At 35.9% G+C, this 15,404-nt stretch overlaps 1 protein-coding gene across 1 annotated transcript; it reads left to right on the top strand.

The window, feature by feature from the left end:
* The first annotated feature begins 6,081 nt into the window (after positions 1 to 6,081).
* FGB (fibrinogen beta chain) lies at positions 6,082 to 14,016 on the top strand. Its single transcript, XM_022599692.2, has 8 exons — positions 6,082 to 6,186; positions 8,818 to 9,009; positions 9,489 to 9,672; positions 10,619 to 10,846; positions 11,381 to 11,494; positions 11,832 to 11,957; positions 12,166 to 12,451; positions 13,059 to 14,016. The coding sequence occupies exons 1-8, from the start codon at positions 6,082 to 6,084 to the stop codon at positions 13,288 to 13,290; spliced, it is 1,467 nt and encodes a 488-aa protein (XP_022455400.2). The 3' UTR covers positions 13,291 to 14,016.
* The last annotated feature ends 1,388 nt before the right edge of the window (positions 14,017 to 15,404 follow it).

Here is a 15,404-nt window from a genome sequence, read left to right as displayed (position 1 = left end):
ACAAAACAGAAATAGAGTTACAGATGTAGAAGATAAATTTATGGTTACCAGGGAAGGGGGAGGGATAAATTGGAAGATTGGGATTGACATATACACGCTACTATATATAAAATAGATAACTAATAAGGACCTACTGTATAGTACAGGGAACTCTACTCAATACTCTGTAATGGCCTATATGGGAAAAGAATCTTAAAAAGAGTGGTTATATGTATATTTATAACTTATTCACTTTGTTGTACACCTGAAACTAACACAACATTGTGAATCAACTATACTCCAATAAAAGAAAAGAAAAAAAAAAAAAGAATCCCTGTCCTGGCTGACACCTAGAGCTGCCTTATTTGAGCAGTAGGGGTCACTGCTGCTCTTCATAAGCGTAGGAGGATCGTTCCCAAAAGCACACATGGTAAATACTTTATTAATATATATTATTAAGTCTGTTTGGGTGAAACCAATAGTACAAATCTTAAGGAAAGTCTCCCTTCATTAGTTAAGCTAATTTTTTTTTTACTCACCAATATAGGACATCTCTATATTCTCTTTCAAAAATCAATAGCTTTTATGTGTGCAGTTAAAACATATAATGGGGGAAAATCTCATAACAATAAATGAAAAGTATGCAAGTCATATGAAAAAAGCTTAAGGGACATAAAGAAGAAAATTTGAATCAATGAAAATTCATACCTTATTCTTGGATCAGAAGACTCAAAATTATAAATATCTGTTGTCATTAATCTAATCTTGGGCATATTTTACAGAAAATACTGTTAATTTAATTCAAGACATTTTTATTAAATAGTGAAAGATTTTTTAAATGAATGTTATAAAATACTCCAAATAAAAAGTTTTTATTTTCTACAGAGTTTTACTACTGGTACTATATACTTAATCACTTTAAGTGCTTTATTGCATTGTGTGAAAATACAGCTTCTGTTTCCAATGTGTGATTTTTGCTTTTTTTAAAAACTCAGTTTGATTCCCAAACATTTGATCTTAACTTTCCCTTTGAAATAGTTCAGCAAACCCCAGAAGCTATCTCAGCCACTAATTAACTTACCTTTTAGAGTTTTTTTTTTAATTAATTAATTTATTTTTGTCTGCGTTGGGTCTTTGTTTCTTTTGTTGTTGTGTTTGTTTGTTTTTTGTTTTGTTTTGTTTTGTTTTAACATCTTTATTGGGGTATAATTGCTTTACAATGGTGTGTTAGTTTCTGCTTTATAACAAAGTGAATCAGCTATACATATACATATATCCCCATATCTCCCTCCTGCATCTCCCTCCCACCCCTCTAGGTGGTCACAAAGCACTGAGCTGATCTCCCTGTGCTATGCGGCTGCTTCCCACTAGCTATCTTACATTTATTAGTATATATAAGTCCATGCCACTCTCTCACTTACCCTTCGTCCCAGCTTACCCTTCCCCCTCCCTGTGTCCTCAAGTCCATTCTCTACATCTGCCTCTTTATTCTTGTCCTGCCCCTAGGTTCTTCAGAACCTTTTTTTTTAGATTCCATATATATATGTGTTAGCATACGGTATTTATTTTTCTCTTTCTGACTTACTTCACTCTGTATAACAGTCTCTAGGCCCATCCACCTCACTACAAATAACTCAATTTCGTTTCCTTTTATGGCTGAGTAATATTCCATTGTATATATGTACCAAGTCTTCTTTATCCATTCAAATGTTGATGGACACTTAGGTTGCTTCCATATCCTGGCTATTGTAAATAGAGCTGCAATGAACATTGTGGTACATGACCCTTGTTGCTGTGCGCGGGCTTTCTCTAGTTGCGACGAGCGGGGGCTACTCTTCGTTGTGGTGCGCGAGCTTCTCATTGCGGTGGCTTCTCTTGTTGCAGAGCACGGGCTCTAGGCGCCCGGGCTTCAGGAGTTGTGGCTCGCAGGGTCTAGAGCTCAGGCTCAGTAGTTGTGGCGCACAGGCTTAGTTGGTCTGCGGCATGTGGGATCTTCCCGGACCAGGGCTCAAACCCGTGTCCCCTGCATTGGCAGGAGGATTCTTAACCACTGCACCACCAGGGAAGCCCTAACTTACCTTTTAAATAGTACTCCCCTGCCATTAACTTACCAAAAAATAATGGGGGTACTATTTAAAAGGACAATCAGGTGTCTCAGATTTCACAGAAGAATCAGATGATCAAGTTTGGAAGTTTTGGTGGCTCCTGCTGCTGAAGTTGGTAGGCTTTCTCTCTAGAATGCTGCCATGAATATGACCTCAGGCCAATCAACCTAATTATTTCCTTTGCTTATTTCCTCTGCAAACATAAAACTGGGGAGAGAAGCTGATAGGGCTAGCTTGGGTAAGGGATCTACCCCTACTCAGTCACCTGTGGCTAGAGGGTCAGGGTATCACAATACTAACAGGACTGCCAGAGCCCCACTCCTGCATTTTAGGGGTCATTCCAAGAGAAGGGAGCAGCACTCCAACTGGTGTTGGTCACACCCTTTGTGGTTTTGAGTCTAATGTGACAGAAGCAAAAGAGCATCTCTGTCTTTTCTCTAGCTCCTGTGATTGGCATTGGGTTGAAGGAGAAAATGTCCTATTTTTCTCCTTATTGCCGTGGTATCAGCTTCTGTAAGAAAAGCAAACTGATATCTACCAAGTCAATAGAAGGAGACTTTCCATAAGAGACAGAGCTAGCCCTACCCTTCTTCCCTGCAATGTGCTTTCCCATTGCAGATGCTAACCAGTTATGGCTGTCACTGTCACATTAGTCTCAGGCTTGCCCATCAAGCTCTGATCCAATCTGGCTTCCAACCCTTCAGTATTAATTTCCCCTTGGATAGTGGTTCTCATACTGTTGTTCAGGGTAAGACAAAAAAAAACATACAGAGACTAACAATGATTTAATATGGTTCTCAAAACCTATGCCTTCTTAGACAAAGAGAATCAGTATTTCATTTTATTTATTCAATCATTCACTCATTCTATGTTCACAAACTAGTTCAACAGATATTTGTCAAGTACCTGTCATGTGGCCGGTGTCTGATATAAACCACACAGTCATTCAAACCACAAGTTTCAAGTCCAAAAGCCTTTTCCTTTCAAGTCATTTTTCCCCTGGAAGGAGGTTAGGGTCCCTAAGTTACTGTTCCCAAAGCCTCACCTTTCCTGGTTCAGCACAGGGTCTTAGGTTCAGCACATATAAGTAGTTTTTATTTTCTGTCTTCCCCTCTAGACACAAAGCTTCATGAGGACAGGGCTTTTGTCTACCTTGGCGATCAAAGTATCCTTGGCCTCTAGCACAAAGTAGGTGTTCTATAAATATTTGATGAACACAAATTGACTTGTGTGCTATAACTGGGCCTGACTTGAATTGTAAAAGTATCAACAACAAATGCTTGACAATCAGTGCTGGCAAGTCTGCCCTTCTTGCCAGAGAGCTGCTGGGCAGGACAGATAATTTCTGTTTTTTTCTGTCACTGATTTACTGCCCTTGACTTACATAAGAGGATCAGCTAATTCGAAGAACCCTGCACTATTGATCTAAAAACATAACTGAACAAATAGTACTCCCTTTCTCCTCCACCAATGACAACAACATTTTAAAAATTTAAGTATTTTAGAGAGCAGAATCTCTGTAAATGCATTTCTTCTCTTTGAAAACATGGTAATTTACTTTGTAATATTAGGCATTTTAAAATGTTAGTATAGCTGTATATAGCTCTATAAAAAATCTAGCAAGAAGTAGAATTAAAGAAACTCATAGTTATTATTCACTGCATCAACCATGCCTCTCACACAGACATGAATATCCAGCCCACACCCACATATTACAGTGAAAATGTAAGTGAAAATAAAGGCTAAGGATGGGAGTGCCTGTCTGAGACACTGTAGTCTCAAGAAAAAGAGCTGACCAAAACAACGACAACAAGCAAATCAAAAAGGTACAGGTTAATTCTTCATCATGTTTGCATTTTGTTGGGCAATATGGTCTAACAGGCACAGAGCATGAACTGTCTGGTCAGACAGACATGGGTCAAGTCCTGCTACCAGTACTTACTACTTGTATGCCTTGAGTACTTTACTTAACCTCTCTGAGTCTCTGTTTCATCATCTGTAAAACTTAAAGCAGATAAATGATTATCAGAGCTTGGAACCTGAAGCCTGTTTCAATGAAGGCTTGTTCACCCATTCATTCTACGATTTTTTATCAAATGCCTACTATGGTCTGTCTTATTCACCAATGTATCCCCAGCTTCTAGCACACTGCCTGTCACATAGGAGGCCCTCAAGAACTATTTGTGGAATGAATGTTTAGTCTCTGGTGTTATGGAGTATAAATTCTAGTGATTTCCTTCCACCTTCCTGTTGATGATGGCAAGAATGCCTGTCAGAGTAGAAAAACAGTGAGACTTATAAGGGAACTTTCACGTTAATGTTGTACAATTTACTATAATATGCTAGAAGAAACAAAAAATTAACAAACTTCTGGGAATTAAATAATGGTTCTATTGCTAGTTGATGTAATGTCAGTGCTTGAAAATGAAGATAATATAATGTTACCTCAAAAGAAAAAAAATTTTTAGTTGTCTTAACATTGTCTGTCTTTTTAAATCAGCAAGAACCTGACATCATTAAAATAAAACCCTGCCCAGATGATTAAAATAAACTTTTCCTCAGTTACATTTTGAAGGGAAATATTATTGCATCTTCTTTTAATTGACACATGCATATACACTTATTTGCTTTCTCAGTCAGAGTATGTATTCTTATAAGAAAAAATAAAACTAAGCTAATCATAATGTATAGTATTTACCCAGTACTAATGAATGAGATAAATTAGGAAAAATCCAATCAACTATTTTACTTAATTTAAACTCAACACTTTGCTTCTATAAATCTGAGTTAAAAGGATTTGGGAATGCAACTTATGTTACCCAGAGAAGAAAGAAATTTAGTGTGTTTCATACCATTATCAAGAGACTGCTTCAAAGCATTGTTTAAAACATATTCTCCTGATCCAAACCTGGATAACCTGCTATCTTTTTAAGAAAATCACTTAAAAAATTTAACAACAGATGTTTCACTTTGCATACCAAAAAAACCCAGGAAAATGCTGTAAAGAGCACACTTGCTGGGATTTTTGTTTTGGCTTTGGTTTTGCTATTGATTCTTGTAAGAGTTGTTAATCCTGATTGCAAAAAACAATGAAAAGACGACAAAGATGCATTTGTTAGCTTATAGGAAATTATGAAAGGAAATGGTATCTGAGCTTCTGTTTGAAATAGATATATGAAGTCTTCACTAATGTTAAAATAACATTGTCTTTATAAATATTAATAATATAAAATATAATATAAAAATAAAATGTTAAATATGTATCCAATCACCATAATAATGATTTTGATTTAGGAATCTGTAATCTACTAATTATTTTAATAATGTTTAGAATTATTTAAACATTTTAACATATTAGTAAAGAACAAAATATGGAAAGTGGTCAGAGCAAAAAAAGACTACATTTTCTTTTTCATGTTAGTCTATCATAGCATAAGGCATGAATATTATCGATAATTTTGTTATTCTGATTAATGTCTGAAAGATAAAATGAACACATGGTAATATTATTCTTGAGTTTAATGGCCTTTTTAAAAACTGAATTGCAGGATTACCCCAAAACAACACTTATGGTAAACCTCTAGTGAGTTCACAATGTTAGTGGGTGCCTTGTAAGTAGGTTGAATTTTTTTGTGCTTGGATTAAAAATATTTTTTTCCTCACACATTCTTTGGAAGCCTGTGTAGCATCCACGTTAATTTACAGGAAATGTGATACACAGCTCTTTTAGGAATGTCCCAATTTCTCATCATATTGTCCGATTAAATGAATTAAGGAACTTCGGTGTTACTAAACTCGGCCAACAGGGAACAGTTGTATGACAAGTAAATAAGTCTTGCTGGGAACATGTTGCTTAAGGGATAAAATGGTTCAGCCAACAAGTGAACCAAAAAATTAAACGTTAACTAAGGAAGGTAATCACTTGGAAAGGCATAGCTAACAGAGGGTTCAGGTATATATAGGACTGAAGATCTCTCAGTTAAGTCTATAGCAAAGGATGGTTTCTTGGAACTTCCAAAAATTTAAAACCATGAAACATCTACTACTGCTACTATTGTGTATTTTTATAGTTAAGGGCCAAGCTATTGATGACTACGATGAGGTGACTTTTAAATATTATTGTATTCTTACTAATATTATTAATATAAAATATAACCAAAACATAATCATATGTGAATATTTATTATAATGAAATTAACATTGATTTTAATTATGAAATTGAATTGTTAATCTCTAAGGCCTATTTTATTTAAAGAATGTTGCATAGTATTTCTTACATAAAAACAAAATAATAATTTCTCATTTTCTGGTTTATCACCTTTATTTTCCCAGGAAGAAGATGTCAGAGCTCATGTAAGACGTTTTTCCGATTGTTGCTATCCTGAGTACTATCATTTCCATTGAGTTCTAGCAATATGTTATTACAATTTGAGAACAAATATCTGAAAATTTCCCAGACTATAAAATAATAGAAGAGCAGCATTTTAAAAGAAAAAAGCTGTAGTAGCTAGATGGCTCTTTGGTGAAGGAGGGTAATATAAAGCTCCTGAAATTACGGGCTATTTATGAATGAAAATTGTAAACTAAATCTAAAAGCAGAATAGAGCAAGTATGGTAATAGAAGATTAAAAATTGTTTTTTCCAAATGAGAAATTTATTTATTGTTATTATTAGTGGTTATCAAATATATCACTCCATTTAATTTATTCATTTGTAGAACAGTTTTTCCTCAAGAACTATCTTTGCTGACTTACTCCTACTGGTTTGAAGATGTCAAAAATACAAAAATACATTTAGAGAAATGAATATTTAAAGAATTAAAATTTTATTATCAGATAACTCCGGATCAAATTTCTTGTATATAGCATAGTATCACCATACTAGAAATAAAAGTACACAGTAATACATAAATGAAGTGATTCATTTTGGATCACTTGTTGAATTTGAAGGGAACCTAAGTGTTTTAATTATCAAACTATACATACAAAAAGATAGTTATTTGGTTAATTGAATTAGGTAAGAAAAATGTAAAGAATGTGTAAGAGTAAACTTTTACAAAGTACTTGGCTAAGCACTTTTACACTCCTGCTCACCAACTAATCTACACAGAGACAGTTTACTAGTTTAGCCTTCCAATTGGATTTTCTAGTTTTAGTTATTTCAATAAGTGGTCTTCATAAACTTCATATAATTTCTTTTAAGATGTTTAACGTTTTTCATTTACTTTTCTCTAGTAAAGCTAGATCACCAACACTACCTCTTTAATTATATTCTAAAATAAAAAGGAAATATTTTTCTTCTGTTATAATTTGATCTGTAGTAAACAGATGAATCACATTTCACAAAATTCCTGTCTGGCTGGGACCATGTCTTTGACACAAAATATGTATATTTCCTACAAATCTTCATACATTATTATTTTTCTTGCAGTCACACATAACATATACTATAGTTTAATTTCAGCAGTTAAGCAGGGGAATCTTGATCCAACTTGCCTGGGTTTAAAGCCTAGCGTTCTACCACTAAATGTTAAATATTATTCTAACTTATTGAATAAATGACAGTGAAATTCCAAACAGTCATTCGATGACTTCTAGGCCCACAAAATAGCTAGAGAGCTTAGTCTCTGCAGCAAGTCTAGTCATTTGTTAATTTGTAATTAAGTGCCAAAAGGTGCTGACGAAGGTCATATGATGATAATATAGTTAATCTAAGCCAGCACTTTTGTATTGCCTTGCATATTTTCCACTTCACTATCTTTTAATGTAATATTTTTTTCAATTAGCAAATAATTTTAATTGCAATGCACATACCATGAGAATTATTTTAAATATGAGAAAATCATGGTATTTGATAAAGGAAATCAAGTAGAAAATTTCATGGGAATGATTTAACAATTTTGTTGATAGAAGTTAAGGTTGAAGTTAGTAGTGGAAAAGCCACTTACACTGTAGTATCTGTTATGTGTGATTGCAATAAAAATAATAATAATAACTCAATATGTGCCAGGTATTCTTCTAAGGGTGTCATATGCAATAAGTCATTTAATCCTAACAGTCATCTTATATGGCAGATACTTTTATCATCCCTATTTTACAGATGAAGTAACTTGCCGAAGATCTTTATAGCTAGTAAGTGGTGGGGGTCAAAACTTGAAACCAAGCAGTCTGGCTCCAGAATGCCTTATTCCTCTTCAAACGTGTTAGAGCCAATGGTTGTCTTATTACAAATAAATCCTAAGTAAATTTCGCTTTTAATAAATCTGTATTACCTCTTAAATATTATTATATAGGCGTTAGCCAAATTAATCGTCAATTCATAAAAATTGAAAGTAAAAAAATAATTAACAATAATTACAGGAATTTAGTAATCCAGTGCCTTGAGAACATTTATTCCTCCTGACGGTATAGATTTCTTACTATTTTGTGTGTTCCAACTTATAGGTTTCAGGAATCTGAGGTCATTACCTTTCATTATCTGATGCAACATTTTTTAAAGTCTCTTTTTAAAAACTACCCCAGGCACAATAGCTTTTTGCACTGTTTTTCTTTCTACTGTTACTGAAGAGACCTAAGGAACCTATTGATTTACGAACAACAACTAGCTAGTTGATGGATCTTAAGCAAATCCTCAGTCATTTGATAACCTAAGTTATAGAATGAGAGTGTTGGAATAGCTGCATCTAAAATCTCCTATAACACTCTACATTTTATTTCTGCCTGGTTCCCTGAAGTTTCATTTGGATGCCCGTGGCCATCGACCCTATGACAAGAAGAGGGAAGAGGCTCCCAGCCTGAGACCCGTCCCCCCTCCCATCAGCGGAGATGGCTATAAGGCTCGTCCAGCCAAAACAGCTAACCGCCAGAAGAAAGTGGAGAGAAAACCCCCTGATGCTGACGGCTGCCTGCACGCTGACCCAGACCTGGTGGGTGGGCCTCCCACGCGAAGAAGGCCTGTATTCATCATGTCTTCCTGATGTTGTGTTGACCCACATTACCATCATTTTTATTTTGTTTGTTTCTTTTGGATGTAAATACAAAACATAAACTTATTGGGCCCTGAGCTAAGGGTGCCTTTCTAATTTTTTTTGTACTGGGCCCAAGATTACAAATTAGGACACATGAAACATCATGAAACATCATCTCCTTTGTACTTTGCCCACTTTGTCTGTTCAGATGGTAACATTTTCATAGCCTAATTACCTTTGTTCTGTGGTAAAGATTATTTTTAATCTTCAGAGGAATATAATGATGAGCCTAGAATTTCTGGTCTCACATAAAGAAAATCAAATTGCAAGTTTTTATATTGGTGAATGATATCATTGAATTTTCACTATGTGCTATTTTCACAAATATCCATAACCCCAATCCTTCATCTAATGTTGGCTATTTTCTTTGTTTGCAGGGCGTGTTGTGTCCTACAGGATGTCAGTTGCAAGATACTTTGGTAAAAGAGGAAAGACCAACCAGAAAGAATGTAGAAGAGTTAATTACTAATATAGAGTCTGTTTCCCAGACCGCTTCTTCCACCTTTCAGTATATAACTCTGCTAAAAAACATGTGGAAAGAGAGGCAGAAGCAAGTAAAAGGTAGATGTCCTTGTGTTTCCTGTTTGATTCTATTATAAAATTGAAACTGTCAGAGTGCCATGGGAATGCACAATTCTGAGAAGATTCATGTTTCTAGATGAGTCCGGGTAGTTCAGTATGAGCCTGATTACCCCAAGGTCCTCACTTAGGCATCTTCACCTGCAATTTGTCTGACAAGCACTATGCAGCTCTTATTCCCAGTCTGGCATCAGCAAGGATGATTCTCTATGAAAATTTTCACTGTGAGTCCTTATTTTTAGTCTATAAAAAAAACTTGTGACTCCGAAGACAGTATATTCACAGAGTAAATAAAAATTTAGCATTTATAGATTTAACATTTGAGGTTTTGAATATAACTGTGTCCAGGATATACTCAATTGAATTGAAGATAATGATCTTACCCTTTGAATCCTGAGATGTGAACTTTGAGTGCTATTGTCTTGGTGGTTAGGAATCAACTAGTGAGCCAGCATGGCATAGGTGTTTCAGGGAGTAACAAACCCAAGTTTGGACATTTTTCAAAGGAATCATGGCATTTCTCTTGTATATTTCAAGGCTCTGCTCTACTTAAGTAAGATGAATAAATAAATCAAGTGTATCTACTCCATAAGATGTTGAACTTCTGAGATGGAAAGCCTAAGTCCTGCTTTCTCCTCTTTTCCTCACCAAAGTAATAAACAACTTATTGTATTTATTATTAGCCATAATTTTTAGTTTAATCTAAGGTAAATTACTATTATAGTAGCTAGACTATATGTTAATTTGTGTATGCCATGGGGAAAATAATTTCCCCTAAGTACAACTACATATCATGACTGCCCGATGTTCATTCGGGGTCTATAAGTTTATTCTCAGAAAATCAGAATCACAATTGTGTGGTTGAATACATTTAGTTTTTTTATCGAGAGAAAATGCTAACCATTCCTACATAATTTCATTTTTCCAGATAATGAGAATGTAATAAATGAGTACTCCTCACAGCTGGAAAAGCACCAGTTATATATAGACGAGACTGTGAACAGTAATATTCCAACTAAACTTCGTGTGCTCCGTTCAATTCTGGAAAACCTGAGAGGCAAAATACAAAAATTAGAATCGGATGTCTCAACTCAGATGGAATACTGCCGCAGCCCGTGTACTGTCACTTGCAATATTCCTGTGGTGTCTGGCAGAGGTAGCTAGTTAAGACACATATTTCTAGTAGGTTCCAGAAGAACTCACACTCTCTAAAAATAAGAGAACTAAAAGAAGTCCAGTGGATTTTCCCAACAGATCCTAATGACATCTTAGCACATCATGAAGATATCCCTAGCATGCCTAATACATTTGCCAGTTTTTGATGAGTAGGAAGCAGTGTAATTATGGTGGTAGCTCCATGGGTGTAATGTACATGCTTGCTTGAAAAGATGCTGGAATCATGGATACATACATGTAAGGATTTCTCCATCATGTGGGTTCTGGAAGTTTATGGATATCACAGGACACAAAAGGTAGAGAAGAGCTTTTTCACCCCCTTGGCAGATAGAATTCCTTGAAACTGAGTTTGATTTTTAGTAAAAGGAAGATTCAGTTTCTACAACATATTCTCAAATGTCTAAAATAAAATGTTCCTTAGTATCTATGTAATCAGTTATCTTACAAACTTAGTGACTAAAGACAAGGTAATGATGTTGTAATTCCTAAATATAATGTTATCTTATGGTTGCAGAATGTGAGGAAATTATCAGGAATGGAGGTGAAACATCTGAAATGTATCTCATTCAGCCTGACAGTTCTACCCAACCATATAGAGTATACTGTGATATGAAAACAGAAAGAGGAGGTAAGTGTTTGATAGCTTTTGACCTATTATGCTGAAATTATTTTAATGCCAGGAAATAAAACCTAGCTTTAATGTAGCTAACAATGAGCCATTTGATTTGGAATTCAATCTGATGTTTTAGAATATCTCTGATTCACAATTTGGGGTAAGATAAGGCACTTGCAGTTTCCAAAGATTTTGCGAGTTTTCCTCTCACATTTATTTCCTTATTATATCTATTTTGGAGCACTAAATATCAATGGGCATGAATTAAATGGACAAGGAATTCAGACATTGCCCTCAAAGTGACATTATTTGTTAGTGGTAATGTGTGTTATTTTGTTTCTTTCAACCAAAGGATGGACAGTAATTCAGAACCGTCAAGATGGTAGTGTTGACTTTGGCAGGAAATGGGATCCATATAAGGAAGGATTTGGAAATATTGCAACCAATGCAGATGGGAAAAAATACTGTGGTGTACCAGGTAAAAGCTAGGAGTACAAAATAAAATCATTTTTTTTAGATTATTTTTCTCCATTTAAAAAACATAGTGTTGGTAGTCTGTTTTTAGGAGTTTTAGGAGGTTAAGAAGAATTTACAAAAAGAGTATAAAAGCTAATGATGAGGGCAAAAAGCCAGTTTTTTTTTAAAGGTTTTATTTTTGGTGAGATTTTATTTTATTTTTCCTTTAGGTGAGTATTGGCTTGGAAATGACAAAATCAGTCAGCTTACCAGGTTGGGACCCACAAAGCTTTTTATTGAAATGGAGGACTGGAAAGGAGATAAGGTGACAGCATTCTATGAAGGATTCACTGTACAGAATGAGGCCAACAAATATCAACTCTCAGTGAGCAAATACAAGGGCACAGCTGGCAATGCCCTCATAGAAGGAGCTTCTCAACTGGTGGGAGAAAACCGGACTATGACCATCCACAACAGCATGTTCTTCAGCACATACGACAGAGACAACGATGGCTGGTACGTGCTGGTTCTTCCCTCCTGCTTTTAGCACCGCTGCTAACATAGCTGCTTGGAGTCATTAATGATCACTAATGTGATTAGTGACTCTCATTTCTTGGGTACTTCCTGTGTGCCAGCCACTGTGCTAAGCTCTTTCTGGGTCACTCTAAAGCACTCCAGCTATAACGTTGCCATTACTATCCTCATTTTACAAATGAAAATTAGAGAGATTAAGTAATTTACACAAAATCACATAACCATAAAAGATACAACTGGAATTTGAGCACAGTTACAAAGTAGTGCGTACTTAGACAGATTTCCCTGTCTCTAAATTGGACTGTGTATATCAAAACCTCCATTTTGTTTTCCAGGGATCTGTAACACTAAGGGATCTGAAAGCTATCATTTCAGGATAAAGTAACAAATATAGATTAATTTGCCACATAGGCCCAGTTCTCTCCCTTTCTTTCTATAGGGCAGAGAAGACCTTTGCTGTGTAATTGTGACTTTACATATAGAACCAGAGGGAAGGAATATTGCACCCAGCACTTCTCTGTGCGTACTTTGCAAAGAATTAACTTGAGGGCACTGCAGTTCTAATAACCCCAAACAAATTTCCTTTCAGGAAAACTACAGATCCCAGAAAGCAGTGTTCTAAAGAGGATGGTGGTGGATGGTGGTATAATAGATGTCACGCGGCCAATCCAAATGGCAGATACTACTGGGGTGGCCCTTATACCTGGGACATGGCAAAGCACGGCACAGACGACGGAGTGGTGTGGATGAACTGGCAGGGGTCCTGGTACTCGATGAAGAAGATGTCCATGAAGATCAGGCCCTACTTCCCAGAGCAATAGTCCTCCACACATAGATTATTATTCTTCCCTATGTGACAACATTTTTATATATCATGTCATCAGAATTTTTTTTCATACCTTATATCCCTCTAAAGCTATCAAAATGTAGTAAGTGTGACTTTTTGGAAACAGTATTTAGGCAAATGACATTTAAAACAGCACATGATTTTCTTTCATATTCATCATTTCTATTGCATACCAAGATGTAACTAAAAGGATGACTGTGGATAGTCAGTGTTCATAATTTCAGTGGATTGTGAAAAGTTTCAAATTAGGAAGAGAAATGTTCTATCCTTGTGGGAAAACTGTGAGGTGAACTAAAAACCTGTGTTTAAAAGTCCACTTTTAAACCTCTCTTTATTTATGTAAGATCTGTCACAGAAAACTCAAAAAGATTTATTCATTAAACTGGTTTCTGTTACAATAAATTAATGTTTTCTTATTTTGTACTCCACACGGCCACTGAGTTAGGCTTTGAACTTGTGAGAAAAGAGAAGCATTCACAACCTCAAGTAGCTAATGAAGTGGCAGTGAACCCCTGAAGGTTCAGCATCTCCCTCTGCACCATGAAAATCCACTGCTCTGCAGGGAACTAGACTTGCGGATCAGAGATCCCAAGAGGACAGTCACGGTCAAGTCTTCACCATTTGTTTTTTGAGGGAAACAGCAAGGCAGGAAGCAGCATTTGCCTGTTGCCTCTGGAAATTCGGCCTATTGGCCTCAACTGTGTTTTTGTTTTACACATGGTCACACCAGAACTGAAGTAGAAGTGAATTTCTCTTCTTTCTACTTCTCCTCGGCAAATGAGTATATCAACTCAACTTTCTTTTACTCTGTATTCTCCATCTGCCCTGTGCAACCCTCTGACCCTTAGTCCTCCTTCCCACTTGTAGCGTCATTGCCACTGATTTTCATGGAAACATTGTCCTGATGCTCATCTTCTTAACCTTTGCATCTAAGCAAAGGTTATTCATTTCTATCATGGAAATACCATCACTCCTTTAATTCCTCATCATAGCCAACTTCAACTTTTACCTGGTTTCCCTGCCGTAGGTTCTGTCCCACCTATATTCAATTTGTCTGTTACTCTGCCATCATATATACCATCCTAAAAACAGAAAATTCTGACCAAGTTACTTTCCTGCTTAATGTTAGCTCGTTGTTATCTAAGTGTTAAAATACAGATTTCTTAGCTGGGAGTGAAAATGGCTTGTTACTTGGTCCCAGCACTATCTCCTGCCCCTGTCCCTCTTCACTATACCTCTGTACTCTTGTCACAGTGAATGTTTCACCATTCCCGGAAAGGTCAGGCCCTTTTATATTGTGCTCCCATTGTAAACAACATCTTTCCTCCAACACCATCTGACAAAATTGCTGTCCATTTCAAGCTTCGCTTTAAATGCAATTTGTCTGTTCTACACATCTTTCTCCTTCTTTGATAATGAGCTCTTACTCATCTTTGATTCCAGAATCATCTGCCTGTCAGAAAGTCAGATTTTCATAAATTTATAAATATTCTATGACTAAACCCAATGATTATCAAGATCTTGGATAGCCCTTTTTTAGGTAGAACCCATTTTCCAGTAAAGGCACACATAGAAACTCAATATGCAAGATACTGGAAATTAGAAATTTTGCAGCAAGCCTGAGTGTATCAAAAGCCCACGAAGTAAAGGATGGGGAGGTGGCAGGGGCCCAATCTAAGGGCAATATCCCTCAGATCTTTGCTCAACCCCCTTATGTACTCAGAGAGGACTAAGAGAATCCTAGAGTTTAAAGTAAAACCACAGATTAAAACCCACTAAAGTAGATAATCCGATGGTCAATTTCTTAGTTAATGTACAAGTAGCAGAAACACAGAGGCCACACCTGGGTAATATGTAATATCTATCTAGAAGGAAGTAAGCCTTCTTAAGGTATCAGTTGGTAAGAAATGTTACCTATCTGATTTTGCCCATTCAAGCTTCACAATTTCAAATACAATCAAAAGGTAGTGTCCCCTAGTTAGAATATATAAAACAGTATCTAAAAAGGTTAACTCATGACTTTTATGAAGATAATAAAAAGATGAGTTGAAAATTAATAATCCCACACTATGGCATGAGAACTATAAT

This window comes from Delphinapterus leucas, chromosome 5 (genome assembly GCF_059928025.1).
Source record: "Delphinapterus leucas isolate spDelLeu-1000000601 "Yukka" chromosome 5, BTC_Dleu_Yukka2, whole genome shotgun sequence".
Classification (NCBI taxonomy): domain Eukaryota; kingdom Metazoa; phylum Chordata; class Mammalia; order Artiodactyla; family Monodontidae; genus Delphinapterus; species Delphinapterus leucas.
The sequence above is the reverse complement of the archived record's forward strand: the minus strand, read 5'-3'. Positions and strand labels throughout refer to the sequence as shown.

What these genes read in the sequence shown, in the direction of transcription:
- FGB (XM_022599692.2), top strand. Translation starts at nt 6,082, where the DNA reads ATGGTTTCTTGGAACTTCCAAAAATTTAAAACCATGAAACATCTACTA. An exon ending in GAGGCAGAAGCAAGTAAAAG is followed by an intron (nt 9,673 to 10,618) that starts GTAGATGTCCTT and finishes TCATTTTTCCAG; the next exon opens with ATAATGAGAATGTAATAAAT. An exon ending in TCCTGTGGTGTCTGGCAGAG is followed by an intron (nt 10,847 to 11,380) that starts GTAGCTAGTTAA and finishes TTATGGTTGCAG; the next exon opens with AATGTGAGGAAATTATCAGG.